Source organism: Pezoporus occidentalis, unplaced genomic scaffold, assembly GCF_034315485.1.
Source record: "Pezoporus occidentalis ecotype Australia unplaced genomic scaffold, CSIRO_AGI_Poc_V1 ctg76, whole genome shotgun sequence".
NCBI lineage: Eukaryota > Metazoa > Chordata > Aves > Psittaciformes > Psittacidae > Pezoporus > Pezoporus occidentalis.
The window spans coordinates 1,499,581-1,514,808 of record NW_026916115.1 but is presented as its reverse complement, the minus strand read 5'-3'; the positions used below and the strand labels follow the sequence as shown (position 1 = coordinate 1,514,808).

At 50.4% G+C, this 15,228-nt stretch overlaps 1 protein-coding gene across 1 annotated transcript; it reads right to left on the bottom strand.

Moving 5' to 3' along the window:
- Positions 1-1,082: 1,082 nt before the first annotated feature.
- On the bottom strand, positions 1,083-13,599 carry STX6 (syntaxin 6). The gene is made up of 8 exons (XM_062602336.1): positions 13,514-13,599; positions 11,044-11,224; positions 10,360-10,443; positions 8,549-8,611; positions 6,293-6,415; positions 4,907-5,013; positions 3,183-3,277; positions 1,083-1,566 (listed from the first exon to the last, which is right to left on the bottom strand). Exons 1-8 carry the CDS (start codon positions 13,546-13,548, stop codon positions 1,490-1,492), a joined length of 765 nt encoding a protein of 254 aa, XP_062458320.1. The 5' UTR covers positions 13,549-13,599; the 3' UTR covers positions 1,083-1,489.
- Positions 13,600-15,228: the final 1,629 nt, after the last annotated feature.

Sequence of the window (15,228 nt, the reverse complement as noted above, 5' to 3'; positions counted from 1 at the left end):
CAGCAGAAGTATTAGCACCAGCACCAATTAACTTCCTCCCCCAGCCCCATCTGAAAGCCAGATGAGAGGTGTAAAGCCAGCCTGGCCTGAGTCTTTTGGTGTTTGCGAGTTAAATATCGCTTTTGTTTTTCTGAAGTCACCCCATACCCTGCAATTGGTGTTAGCAGCGTAACCCCCTGGCTGCATTTCTCCCCTGTGATACTGCCAGGGTGAGCTTTATTCACCACATGCTGGTATCAACCACCTGGCTGACTTTTAATTCACTGTACAAGGGAGACAACTAGGCTATCCAACACTGCTGAGACAACTCAAAGTTAACAGGACTGGGAAGTAATACAGGAATGTGACCTAGCTTTAAATCTCCTGCCTTTTAGTTGCTCACAATGGAGGTGTCAAAAAAAAGCAGTTGGGAAAATTAAGACATCCTATTTACAAGTTCATATGCACTTAAAGTACACAATGGAGCCTCATTCCTCTGACAATGCATGTTGTGCACCCGCAGAGAATATGGGGCTTGAACGGTCATCAAAAACATCTTTAAAGTTTTTGGTTTTTCCTTAAAAAAAATAAGTTATTTTAGACCTGACAAATCACTTGCCAAAGGGAAGCAGCTGTTAAACAGAAGCAGTTATACAAGGGCAAAGAAAGCATCAGTCAATGAGCTTTAGAGGCTTGTATAACGAAGCAGGCAATTTTAAAAGCTTTAAGAAATTCACTCTCTGGCTAACGGTTGTTTGCCAGCTTTCAGCGTGCAGCAACCCAAGTTTAAAGCTCTGGGGTTTCTCATCGCACCCAGCCAGCTGATGGCAGGACAGGACAGGACACCCTACGGCTCACCTGCATGCAAGCTTCTGCCAAGCGGTGGTGGATGTGAGCTCAGCTGGAGACTCACTGTGGTACCTCAGCAGCAGATCAGCAGCACGGAGCCAGCCCATGGGAGGAAGGCATGGGAGTTCAGCCAGTGTGGGGCAGTGGGAGTTCAGCCAGGGCTCCCCTTGCTCACCACGGCTGCACGGACTTCCACACCACCACTCCTCCCAGTAATGCCTTTGGCTGGCAAGCACTGGAGGCTGGCAATGCAGTTTGTAATGCTCAGTGAATCAACTAATTCCTCCCCGCTCCTGTCCTCCCCAGGGCTTGCTGCTCTGTGTTCGCATCCGACCACAGGCGGCTTGGGAGTGCTGCAACCGGCTCCTACCTGCACGAGGTGAAAGGGTAAGGGGTCAAGTCCCCCTCCAGCTGCCTGGGTCCAGACCTGAAGGTCAGGTCCAGATCACACTGCACTGGGGGAGGAGGCAGCTCCAGTCCTGCACCCCTTCTCCCCAGGTCCCGGTGAGACACCAGCAGAGCCGAACCATGGTCCTCAGAGGAGAATGTTGAGAGCTGGGGGCAGGTATCTCTGCGTACGGACGGAAACGGTGAGAGTTTCATTTCCCTGTGACACCGGGCCGAGGGGGCAGGGAGGGGGCATCTGAGGAAGTTCAGTCCATCACAGGACAAAAAGCAGGATGAGCACCACCAGCAGGATGACGAAGAGGACAACAATTGCACACCACTGCCGTCGATCTGGAAGGAAAAGGACGTGTCAGTCTTCCTGCTTTAACAGGGAAGGAAAACTGGGGGAGAGCTTTTCTTTGCTCAACTACTAGGAGCCCAGTTTAAGCTTAAGGAAGCCTGAAAAAAACAAAGCAGCAGCTCCTTTGGCTATGGGGTGACAGTGTTTCTCCTCCAGGACACATCTGTTTTCAGGGACAGCTGTAGGAATTTTGAGGCTTCTCCCCAGCCAAGTTCAAACAGATTTAATAAGCTGGTTCAAAGGCAATCAGGAAGAATAATCAGAAAACTGCTGTTTGTTGCTGCTCATTCTTGGAATAACCTAGTTGTTGGAGGAACAAGAAGGGGTCTGGTGAAAGCTGCCCCAAAAGAGCTCTGCCAGGAAGAGCCTATGGCGGCTCCCTGGAGGAGAGTGCCAGGAATGAGGTTTCCCATGGACATCTTCACACCTTGCTGGCCTTGTGCATGCTCTGCAGAAGCTCAAAGCTGCATTGCCTCTAAGAGCTACTCTGTCTATGGCCACATCTGCATGCCAGAGAGAAAGCCCCTGCGAGACAATGGTGCAGCAGTGGGGACAGGGCTGCTGCCACCCCCAACTTCAGGGCACAGCAGGGAAGAACCCTCCTGGTCAGCCCCAACACATACAATGCCTGGGATAGCAGAAACGCTCATTCACAATTCTCAGGAATACTCCAATGCCAAAGCATTTTTCCCAGAGGAATGGAGAGATATGCAAGGCTTGCCAGCAGTCATGCTGCCACTGGGCTTACTGGTGATCCAAAGTGCACTGTCAGCACTCCAAACGGTCTCTGTAGGGCTGTATTTCCACAACCTCATAAATCCCCTCTCCAGCCTAATCTTGCAGAGCAGGAACGCTTCTCCTCCTGCCTCGCTGCTGCCTCCACATGCTACCCCAGCACCCAGGGGAGAGGGGTGACAGAGGAGGTGGCCACAGGCGCAGCACCAGCACTCAAGAGCAGTGAGCTGGCGGCAGGGGACTTCCCGGCAGGCATGCCGGGCTTCCTGTTTGTTCTGCCCGCGGCGCCCTGCCAGCCCACCGGCTTCAGGCACAGCCTTATAAGGACTTTCTCGTGGGTTCAGCCTCTCCCGGTGCAGAAGTCGCCTTTTTCCTCCACCAGCTGAGTGATGTATCTGACTGACAACAGGCCTGCAGCCCGAGGGCGCCAGCAGCCTGAGGGCAGGTGGGATTTGGGAAGGGGCTTGCTGCAGGCATTTGGTGCTGGGAAAGCCACACACGGTGGTGTTTTTGTGGCACCTTGAAAGCTTTTGTTCCACAGGCAGCCCGGGAAACTGCAGCAGAGCAGGAGGCTGCAGAGCTTCCCCTCCAACCACCTAGAGGGGATTTTCCCACTGCAGCGGTAGCAGCATAAATAGAAGGGCATCTGTAAAGGAAACAAAGGCTAAGAACAGCCTGCAGAGTAGAGTCTGGGCAGGAGCGGCTGCAGGCCTTGAAAGTCTTCCCCCTTTTGCAAGCAGTGAGAGCTGGTCCCTCCCATCTGCTCGGCTCTGGGACGGCTGTCAGCGGGTGGGAGCACATAGCATCCCACCGAAGATCTGAGAGCTTGTCTCTCCCTTCCCAAGATTGGATCCCACTTCCCAGGATTTACCACTTGTCATGTGAGACACTTTGGCGAGCTTCTTCATGACATTATCAAGCCGCGACTGAGTGCTGTCTAATTCATGGGAGAAGTCATCCAGCATCCTATGGACAGAGAAGCACGGCATTCGTCAGCACGTGGCACGTCCCATTGAGATTTCCCAGCATGCTTACACACTGGTCAGAAGTCTTGATGTGATCAGTGCATCACACCTTGGCAGAGAAAATGAACGTGGCCTGGTCTCCTGAAAGCACCCAAAAAGGGGGGAAAAACCTGCTGAAGCAGCTGGTCTGCTGCGGAGTGGGAAGTCATTTGGGACTCCTGTCAGACTGGTCTCCCTGCATGTCCACAGCTGAGCTCTAGGCACCCCTGCAAGGTGAGGAATGGGGTTTCTCATCTTTTTACGGGAAAAGTCTCATTTATAGTCTGTGATTAGCAGACACCAGTTAGACAGATCTAGGTGCCAGCCTGGACTTGAAATCTCTTTTCTTGTTCAGAGCTTGTAGTTAAAGCAAAAATCTTGTTTCAGTCATGTATCAAGCAGGAATGAAAATCGTAATTGCTTTTAAGGTGCTTTCTAAGCTCTGCATGGAAGTTACCCCTCTACTTCCTCCATACTAAGACTGTAATGAATCTGAAAGCCTTCCTGAAGCCAAGCTTTGCCAATGCCAAGCACCTATTTGAAGAGAAAAGAGCACATCCAGAATCAAGATACCAATCCAACAGTCTCCAGCCAGCAGGACTTTAAAGCTTAATACATTTAAAAGGAGAGCATCCTTCAATTGGAATTCTAAGGCACTGTTAAACCTTCATTCAGTGGGGAAAGAGTTGTAAAGAAACTCATTGCAGTAGTCATCTGCTACTGTATAGCAAGTACTGATAGCTTATGCAGTGATCTGGAATCAGACACACCATACTGATCTGCTTCCTGAGAGCAGGAGAGTCTCATGCTGCAAGGCTTCATCAGGAGGTGCGTTTAAAGTTCCTCCTCTCCATCAAACAAGACATCACTTCACAAGGGGCATAGCCTTCCAGACTCCTATCAGCCACACAAAGAGGGTTTTCAGGCATGAACCCTTCAAGCCTCTCTGGAAGCGGTAGCTGTCAGCCTGCATAACTGGAAACTTTATGCACTTGTTTGCAAAGGACAGGAACGGTGAAAAAAATCTAATTTATATGTAAATGATGGATGCAAATTACCCTGTGAGCTACCCTTTAACCTTTAGCGTGGGTGAGGGATATTTTTAGCTTTAACTATGAATAGCAGCTCTGTGCTGCATGTTTCAGAGTGGCAAGGCAGAGCTGAAAGCTCCTGGGTCAAGCATTTATCCAGGGGCAACAAAAAAAGCCCATGGAGTAGTAAAGTGTCCAGTATTCCCATTATACAGTACCTCCCTCCCTCCCTCATCTTTTCAGCAGTGCTGGCTGCCTGAAGCCAAGGAGCTGTGTGTTTTAGGGGGAGTATGCAGAAAGAAGAGAGAAGGAAAAGCAAACTGGCAGCTAAGCCTGCCCTAGGTGCAGACTTTCAAAATGAACAAGGCTGCAGCTGGATCCTTGCAGGCTGCAGTTACAAATGCTTTCCACTGCCTAAAATTGAAGGCCAGCTAGGAGAGGCTGCCTGAGGGACTAGTAAATTCAATACCCTAACAGGGACAGAGATGTGAGTGTGAGAACATCCAGCTGTGTTGCAGCCAGCCCCATACTGGGTTTTTGGTGCTGCTTCTGACACTTACACTGCTTGCTCCTCCAGCTCCCCGCCAATGCGCTGGGACATGTTCTTCAGCACTCCAATGCTGCCAGAGACCAGCTCCAACTGCTCATCCTGCTGCTCCACAATCAACTGGGGCCAAAGACAAAGGAAACAGGCAATTATAGGTATGCTGCATTAGGCAGTTGGGTCAGAGCCAGCTGATCTGCTGGACACTCACTGCTCAGCCAACATCAGCTGCAGAGCCTGGGTACAGATCTAAGCCACAAGGAATGAGGACCACACTCTGAAGAAATGCTGGAGAAGTGACAGCCATAGGAAAGCCTCCCCAGCATGGCATTCCTGTGGCACAGCAGGCTGCAGTTTCTTGACACCCCTGCAAATCCAGCCTCAGCTCACCTATGCCCTTGCTGTTCCCTGCTGCACCCACCACTAAAGAGACTCTTGAAAGCCACAGGGACTGGTCACCAAAACCTCCACAAGCCCCCCTGCTCATAGCAGGTATGGGAAATGCAACCTGAAACAGGCTGCAGCTAACAAGGGGTTAATGTGAGTAAAAGGCTTTTGCAGCTTCTACAGCTAAAAATAGCAAGCCTGGCTCTGAATGTGCCAAAGGAATAGGTCTGCTAATGTTTTAAGTCACTTTCAGGGAGCTGTCACACTGAGGATTAGATTTACCCTAGTTACCTATTTCTGAATCTATTTATCTTCCCAGAGTCACTAGGTAAAACTCGTCTGAGAGCTGGGGTGGCAGTGTGGGTCAGGAGCTTTAGGAGAGTTTGCCACCCTGGAGAAGCTGCCTGTTTGAAGGCCTGTATTTGGGTGGGCTGCTGCACGCTGCCTGGCACTTCCACAGGCGAACTCCTCCGGTGTCGGGAAGTCCCTCACCAGGGGCTCTCGCAAAGCCCTCACAGAGGCTTTCTCACAAATCTCATGTTGACAAAGGCAGGAAAAGGAAGCAGACACATGCTCCTGCTCCCAGCCCGTTCTGATGAAGATGCACACAAACAACAGCAAACATCAGCTCATTTTTTAACACAGGGAAGTTGCGTAAGAGAAACAGGCTCTTTTCTGTTTGCAGTATTTCTACTCTTCCAAGGATTTCAGCAATCCTTGCAGTGTTAAAGCTTAGTGAGCTACATCTTCCAGATCATGTTGATTGCCTTCGGTACAGAGCAGAAGACTCAAGCTTCAAGGCTTAAAAACTCTGCACCAAGATGTATCCAAAGCTGCGATGTACAGGAAACGCATGCACAGCTATGTGCTGCAAGCAAAGAGGAGGGCTATCAGGCGCCTGGTTCCAGACCAGCCAGGGACTTGATTTTTTTGGCTCTCTCAGCCCATACCTCATCCCCACAGCACCCATTTGGCAAGCAAAGCTATTTAATCTGTGTGGTGCCAGCTGCCATACCTGTTGTTGAGCTTGCTGCTCTTCAATGAAGTGTGAATTTGCTAATTGCAGGTCCCGGTCCAGACGGCTGTATTTGTCAGGTCCAGTGCTCCAACTCTGACTCCCACTTTCTCCCAGGAGTGCCTAAACAGATGCATAGAGCCCTTAGCAACATCCTTGTGTCTGCTCACAGTCTGTCTACAGGGTGTAGTGGGAAGGCAGACAGGGCAATACTTCTGTACACATGCATACAGCATCATTTTCCTCTTGCTCTATCGCTACTCAGCCAGAGTGCTGTCACAACTAAAACAACACAATGCCAAAATGCCAGCCTGAGAAGTCTCTGCAGCCTGATTATTGAAGATATGCCTCTCCAGCAACAGGAGACCCCGAATATGACTGAGAGACGATGCACACAGGAGGTTTGCACAGTACAAAGGACTAGCAAAGGTCTGCTCAAGAGACAGCACTGTGTGCTAGGACACATAAGCTGGGAAGTATCCAGATATATTGTGTTAAAAGATGTATAGCTTGAACTGAACACTGTGATACCAGTGACAGACGTATAAGAGGGTCTGAATAAAGTACTTAACCAGTTAAGCTGAGTGTAAAATACTGCAATATATAACCACAGCAGTGTTGAATGCTCATGTTCTTTGATTCGGGCTACCTGTGCTAGGAAAGACTTAGTTTTCCAGCCAAGTCTGGTGCCTGGAAGGGGTGTAACATAAGGAGAAGATGCTAGAGAATGAATGTGGCCCACAGGTGAGGAGCTACACCCTGCATCACTAGAATGGGGTAGGGAGCTCTGCCCATCAGCATGGAGGCAAGCCCAACTTGTAATGAGACAGTCTTACAGCTTCTGGACAGGAAGAGATGACCAAGTATTTGTGAAGAACAGCAAGACATCACTAGGCTGCTCTGGCAGGCTAAAACCAAGACTGTCTCTACAGTTCATTTGCCTTACAAAGTTCAAGAGTGGTAATGAAAGCTGATGGACCAACAGTGCAGGAAGCAAACGGGACATATGGCTTTGCCCCGAGACACTGAACAAGCTCCTGGTTCTCTTCAGTTTGTGGCAAGCGTAGCTACCACTTATTTAAAATGGTGCACTAGTTTTGCTGCAGAAGGGCCTGTTTGGCATCCTTAGCCCGTAAGGGTCAAATCACCATGAGCTAGTCTTTCAGACACAGAGGCACATTGAAGAGCAGCTGCAGTCCAGCTCAGCACAGGCTTCATGGTCTGGAGGAAAGGCGAGGAGCTGGGGAAAGGGGAGGAAGACGGCAAGGGGAAGTCAGTTTTCCTGACCAGATGTCACCACATGAGCTGAGCCATATGGTCTCCTGCAGCTAGCAGGAACTTTGCACAAAGGAAAGCAGCAAAATGCAGAGACAGCTACAGACTTGTTTGAGCAAGAGTGTAAGGGATTTTGCTTCTTTGTGTTTAGCAAGCACATCAACTAACCCTGTAACAAGCTCAAGAATTAGCTCTGTACTTCAGTAGCTTGTTGCAGTTTGTCATTTTTTGCCACAAGTTACTTGCATGAAGTGCGCACCAATTTTACTAAGGCAGCTCTGGAAGTCAGCTCCGAGATCTCCTTACAGCCTCCCTGTCAACCAGGAAGGAGCACAAGCTGCACCTATTTCTATTCCTTAGATTATATTTGCAGACACTGCAACTCCTTGAGCTTTTTCCATCTGATTACATGGCTAACCATTATGACAGGCAGCTGTGTGAAGTGATATTGCAGCATCTTGGATCCCAAATACAGCAGAGCGCAGGATTACATTCACTGACATGGATTCTGAGTCTGCACCCCTAAGGAGGGATATTCCCCTTTCCACCGGATGATGCAACACTGACAGTTGTACACAAACAGATCTAAGACAGCGACAGATGGTGAGTGCTGACTTTCTGCTTTGAGAGACAGACTCTGAAGAGGCAGCAACATGCCTGCAAGACCAGCTCGCTCAGGTCAGAAAAACACACAGTTCAAACACACAGCTTTGCTATAGCCTGCAAGCCCCTTCCCAGAACAAAGGTTTTTAAGGGGATGAACTACAGACAGGATATATCTTGTAATTACAGCTTTTATACAGTTTTAATCAATGCTATACACTTTACCTTACAACATGGAGCCTTGGAGTAAGTGAAAATAGAAGTTTCCCCTAACACATACCTTAAGACAACGGCTGCTAGAGCTGATAAATCCTCCTCATTCCTTAAAGCACCAAACAGCCACTGTGTTCACTTAACTTGCCTTTTTCTGTTTCTCACCTGCCTGTTTCTTCTTTCAGCCAGTGCTTGCATGGAGGAGTTTGACATCTGATCCTTCATTTCCTGTTTGTTCAACAAAAGATGTAGTATGTGAGCACTGGATTTGAGGTGACAGGCAGTTTCACAGCGCAAAAGGGCTGTCTATATCCAGGAAGGCTATTTTAGAGGCAGTGAGGGAAGGGAGATTTTCTTTGAAAATGTAAAATTTTGAAAATTCTAGAAAAAAATGCAGAAAGCTTCATTGCATTTCATCATTTTACTAATACTACAATCAAGCGCAATGAGATATTTTGAAAATACTAAATTTTGCTACTTGTTTTGCTCCGCTACAGCCAGAAACACTTTTATTTGTATAATATTAAACTAACGTTCCCATTGATAGACTGTAAGGAAGAATCATGTTCTTCAAGATTTTGGGAGCCTGTAACCCCCTGCACTTTACTCCCAGTCACATCTGGGCTTCTACTGCATAGGACAAGATAGATTTCCTGTCCTGTGGCCATCCTCTCTGACTACGCATGTTTTCTCCTCTATCAGTTTTGCTGCCGAGTACCTGGAAAGATCACTAGCCACAGAAGGCTCCCCATTATAACAGTCTAGTTTTAATAGGACAGATTAGCAAGTAGTCAATATGATCTAGTAGAGGTTGACTCACCAGAATTCTGATGTCACCAGGACATTTAGGTATGTTTTACTGTTCAGAGGCATGTAATACATCACTTAAGAGCACTGAATCCCACTCAATTCCTTTCACCCGCTGCTGTGCACCATGTATTCCCCCACAGAAACTGGAAGTCAGCTGCATAATGCCTCTAACGAATTTCATTTAACAATAAGAGACACTGCTCCAAAACCCATTAGCCAGCAGTCTTCAGCCAGAAAAAGAGGACCATAGGGTGGGCTTGCATGATCCTGTCTGTTTGGGAGTGGACTACACTGAGGGCAAAGCAGTCAGTACATGCCTGCTACATGGGGCGAGTGTGGTTTAGCTATCAGTTCCCAGGCAGCAAGCCTTAGGAATTGCATTCAGATCACAGGACTGCAGGTAAAGTAACAAGCTTTCCACCAGCCACAGCAATGCATTTTGTGAAATAGGAACATCAGGCTCATGAGAGGCAGCAGAAACTGAGCTATGCTAGTGTAGCTATTAATAGGAAGAAAACTTCCCAACTAGCAGCTTGTTACCAGGCAGTGATGCTTTTAGGAATATGTTCCTTCTCTATTTGTTACCACCAAGTTGTTAAAATCTTCCTTTTGCTTCTGAAGTGTGAACTTAAACTAAAAACCCTGATCTTTCTTGAGTTAAAAATAAATCTAGTGGTTGTTTGGACTATGTTGTAGAGGTAGGAAACTGAAGTCACCACGTCAGTAATGCTAGGCTTTAACCATCTGTCAGTGTTCAAAGTGGACTCTGTTTTGAAAAATAGTGCTACATAAGCACAGGACAGTTGCGATTTCCTTCAACTCTGAAGGGAGGCTCCAGCCTCTCCTGCATCACAGAAGGTCTTTATTCTTCCTCTCCAGTTACTATAGGTTCAGGCTTACTGTTGTAAGAGTTGTGAAGACTTACAAGAGGTAGCAGCAGCAACAAAGGAGGATATGCTCCAAACCCATATGGGCAGCCCCAGGAGGGAGCACAAGGGGAAGAGAATGAAGCCTGAGAGAGAGCAGGTATCAGGTTTATTCTCTGCTCTCCAGTTCATCGTGGAAATGACCACAAGACTTCCTTTATTTAACCACCTAATCACTCCCCCTGCCTTCCTTCCTCAAGCTACCTCCTCATGTTCCCACCCCAAGGCCACGTTCCTTACCCTGACCACCTGCCGCGTGCTCGTGATGAAGGCTTTCCTGATACCCAGCTCCGTCGCATCGAGGTTGAATTTCCGTGGGTTTGCCTCAACAATGCGTAGGCAGCGAGTCAAGGAGTCCCCATTAGCTGTCTTGAGTATGCACACAGGCACACAAACCCACAGGGTGCCTCAGTGGGGGCCTACCAAGCAGCCACTGTGCTGTGCCTTTTCCCAAAATTGTATTTGCAAAGTATGGAACACTGGAGGAAAAAGCAGGCATGGCAGGAACGTACTGTGCAGTACATGCACCAGTGTGAGGTTTCTCTCCTCCGTTTTTCTTGGTTCTCTGATTCTGCACAGTGCTTTCAGGAGTGTTCAGATGAACACAAGGGAAAAGGAGTATTTCTGGAAGCCAGCCTAGAGTATGACTGACTACACAGAAACCCAAATTCATACAACACAATAGGCTTTCTAGAACAAAGCCTTAAAATATACCTTGTCAAAAGGAAAACGAAAAGGCAAAAGGAAAATCCTTTTGCTGCAGATGTTTGCCTTAATTTCTCATTTGCAGTTTGAGAAAAGCCAACATAAATGCAAAATTCTATCCCAAACAGTCCTTTCTGCAAAAAGTAACTACTGGCAAGCACTGGTATTTGGCTATTTAGTACAACCCAGGAACCACATCCCACCTCTCCAAAGAACCACAGAAAGGATATTAATTGTTTCATCCAAGTCTTCCAGGTCCCACTCGATGCTCCGCAGGTTGTTCCTGAGCTCATTAGTGGTCCAGTCGATTTCTTCTCTTGTGGCAATGGAGGGATCTTGCAAGAGCTCTGTCCACCTCTGGAAAAGCCCCTGGGCAGTATTCACAGCTTTCTGCACCTCCCTGCAGCCAAGGTGATTAAAGAGAAGTGAAGGGATTACCATCAGTTCCTCTGCAGCAGTCACAGCCCCATGTCCAACTGCACAGGGAAGCACAGCTTTCCCTCCAACACTTTTTAGCTTATTTTGTGAAGTAAGGATTTGCCCTACCTACTGGACAATCCCATCTCTCGTTGCAGCACCAACTTACATGTCAGCTATTAATGAAGGGACATATTTCTTTAGAGGAGGTTTCTGTCGAGTGTCACACAGGCAAGTCAGGGCAGTGTCTGAACAAGGCAGCTCTTTGGCAATTAACGTTCTGTATTCCTCTCAACAGCTTTCCTCTGGAAACTCCTGACTACCTATGTAAGATCCCCTAGGGCACACAAAATTAGAGGAACTGTCCCCACAGTACCAGCTAGGCAGACTGTTGAGTGCAGCACTGTTTATTTTAATTCAGCATTTAAAAAATACACAGCTCTACTACACTGGCTTAGGGAACACAAGTCTTTTCTGCTGCTCTAAGCTTTTTGGAGATGAGTGTGTTCACAGCTTTGCTGACAGCACTGAATGCTGCTTTGATGATTTGGGGCAAATGGGTCTGTAAGTTTGGGTCACAGTCCATCAGTGTGGTTATCTGTATTTACAAACTCTGCAGTCCTGAGCTGTGAACTGCTCCCCTACATTGACAAGAACCCAGGATGAGGGATGCAGACAAGACCAGACTTTGCTGGTGTGAAAAGTGGCCACCACAAGCTCAAGAGCTTACACACAGCATCTATGTAAGATGCTGGTGGTTCATCCCCAGTGAAGAAAAGCAGGTTATCAGTAGGGGAAGCCCAGAAACAGATGACCCGAGACTGCACTCTGCAGCTCTCTACACCATGACCTGAAGTATGCAACCATGCTAAGCTGCAGTCTCTCGGCACCCTGATGAGTGTCCCTTCTTGTCTCGCAGGCCTACAGTTCCAAGTCCGCCACATCTAGTGCCCTAAAGGCAGCAGACCACACTGAGGATTTGTCAAGCTTTGTTCCCTTCACTACTTGCTAGAAAAAGTTTGGGGGTATTTTTTTTGTTTGGGTTTGTTTTGGTTTTTTCATTTGAGCATACCTGGGGAGGTTCCCACAAAAGGAATTTAAAGTAGAGCTGGACGTCCTCTGATGGGAGAAACACCAGGAAAGCAAACTAAATGCAACGCTGGTGGTTCCACCACCACCCCCAGCCCCTTCGACCTGCTGGGTAATAATTAACAGTGGGAGCGGCAGCACACCCCTCTCCCCTCCCAGCCCTTCCCCGCATGGCACGGGAACCTCTCCGAAAAGTTTGACAAGAAATTTGCTCCCCACCCATGGCGACTTGTATTTTTTCCCCTTTGCACCAGTTCAACCTGGCAGATTGATTCACTTGCCCTGGCTGCACCAGCACCCCTTCCCACACCTCTTATGCTCATACGGCTTTCCCCGCTGCTCCCCAACAAGCACCTCTGCTGCTCTTGAGTGCTGTTTCACCGTGACATGGGGTAGGAGACCCACCTGCAGCAGAAGCTGAAGGTGGCTCCAAGGTAGTTTTAGAGACTGAGGTGCTTTCAACCTATTAATTTCCTTCTGCCCTGACCACCTTTATGGTGGTCACCTTTGCGGTCAAGACAGGTTTGCGTTTGCCTGTGTTCAGGTGCTTCCCTGCTTGCTTTTTCTCACGGCCACTGTCCATACTGCAGTTTGTTTCACAACTTGGTCCCCTCGCCTCTCCATCCTCCAACCCGTACACCGCGGACCTCGGCTTTGGGGGATGCCATCCACAAGCAGCCCGCCCTGCTCTGAGCGCTGCAGGGCAACATTTCCCAAGTCTCTGCCATCTCCCTCCGACGGGGACATCCGGGCACGCTGTCCCCAAGCTGGCGCTCCGAGACGGGACCGCACCTGCAGCCACGGCCGCGCTGCACCTCCCGCTTTACCCGGGGGTGCATCTACAGAGTTCGGGCGTCGCCGGCCCCGAGAGCGGGAAGCGCTTCGTGCGGGGAAGCCCGGGAGCGGCCCGGCACCTGCCCGGCACAGAGCCTCGTCCCGGGGCCTTCCGCGCCCGGCCTCCGACGTCGAGCAACCCAGCGGGGCCGGGGTCGGGGCCGCGGCCGAGCCCGGGGCCGCCCCAGACGCAAAGGGGGGTGTCGGGAACGCCATTTTCCCCCGTCCCGGTCGCCTCCAGAGACCCCCGGAGGCCGCTCAGCCCTCACTCCCTAGGGCGGCTACGCCCAACCCCGGCCGCGCCCAGCGCCCTGCCCGTGGCCCGGTGTCCCCGAGGCTCGCCGCTCACCCCTTCACCACGAAGAAGGGGTCCTCCATCGACATGGCGCCGCCGCCGCGCGCCCCAGCCGCCGCACGCCACCGCGCCACGCCCCCTTCGCCGGGCCACGCACGCCCCTGCCGTCACGAGCGGCGCGCCTGCGCACTGCGCCGGCGGGGGGGGGAAAGAGGGGTGCCCAGTGGTGACGTGGAGCCGGCGGTGGAGGTTCGGGGTGCTGTGGCGGTCTCTTGAGGGACGGGGGCAGTCGGCGCCGGGGGTGTCCCGAGAGGGGGGATGCTGCGCGGCTGTCCCCGCTCTTCCAGCCGGCTCTTCCAGCCCTTCGCTGCTTGGAGCACAACGTCCCTTTGCCGCCGCGTCTGCTCCTCCCTGCTTCTCGGCACTAAGGAGGCACGTCCGGAGTGGGGCTGGGGCGGCCGGGGTGCTGGGCCGTGGTCCTGGCAGGGTGGTTTCCCACCCGGCGAGGGAGGAAGAAGGAGAGAGCGACAGCCAGTCTGCTCTGCTCCCGCTACCCTTCCTGCCCCGGGAATGAACAGGCACCGCTTCCTTCCTCCTCCCTTCTGCGGGTGAGAACAGCCCTTTGCCTCTTGGCTTTTGTCCATCTCAGCGTGAGCACCTCTTGTTCCCTCGTTTCCCCCTCAGATCTCGGCTACCTAGGAGCCTCTCAGCTGCAAGCACAGATAGCCCTAGTCTTAGGAAAGCTGGCAGGAGAGAACGGTGCCTGTGCAGCACCAGGGGATGTTCCCGCACACGCAAGGCAGAGCCTCCTCTGTGCAGCACTCTGCGTGTGGAGTGTCCTGTGTTACTCCATGGGACAGGCAGGCAAGATGCTCAGTTTTGCAGAGGTATGGCCAGGAGCAACCACCCAGATCTTTGGCCTCTTGATTGGAGTGCATGTCCCTGCCTGTGTTCTCTGAATGTGGCTGTGGTCCAGCATCCCTAGCAAAAGCAGTGCCGATTCACTGAGAGAAAAGTACAAGAGATGCCTCCTCAGCATGTGAACTGGATACCTCAATTTTGCAATCACAGCAGCTTTACTCATGAGTGTGGGGTGGGAAGGCTGCGGCACATGTAAAACTGGTTTCTGCAGTTTTGTGGAGTGAGAAAGCTGTCTCCTGCTCCGGCCAGCCCCATACCAGGGAAGCTGCAGCTTGCCAAGTGTGGTGCAACAGGCCGGAGGCAAGCTTTAGGGTTTGTGTTTGCTGGCCCCTCCTTGCTGCACCTTGGATGGCTTGTTTCGCATGCTGGGATCCCAGCGAAATGCACTGTGGTGAGCATGGAGGGTTCCCTCCAGGGGCCAAGGAGTCATTAGTATCCAAAGGCCTTGTACTCCCCAAACCCCCACGATCCTCCAGTGATTTCCACTGTGCTTCACACTCTTCAGAGCTCCCACCTTAACAACTTGCATATCGCAACCAAGCTCAGAGGTGGAGGGTTGTTCCACAAAATGCAGGGCACCATAACTCACCTGTCCCTCAATGGGGACATTGCTCTGAAGCAGCTCAGCAAATGTAGCCTTCTTGCTTTGTGTTCAGAGCCTCCATGGGATTTGGTTCTAGAAGTTATAGTGTGTTTAAAGACATGATATATTCTGAGCAGCCCACTGAAGGTTATGAGGGTTAGATTTGTTCAAACACTTACGGAAGTCTGTCAGAGGCAATTTGCAGTGCTCCCCTTTTTTGGTGTGCCAAGACTGCGCAGTTTGGCTTGCTCTTGTCAAGCATCCC

Coding starts and splice junctions, on each gene's coding strand:
- STX6 (XM_062602336.1), bottom strand. CDS start 13,548: ATGTCGATGGAGGACCCCTTCTTCGTGGTGAAGGG. Junction 11,225..13,513: donor CCCTTCTTCGTGGTGAAGGG/GTGAGCGGCGAG, acceptor CCTTGGCTGCAG/GGAGGTGCAGAAAGCTGTGA. Junction 3,278..4,906: donor GAGCTGGAGGAGCAAGCAGT/GTAAGTGTCAGA, acceptor CTCTGTCCATAG/GATGCTGGATGACTTCTCCC.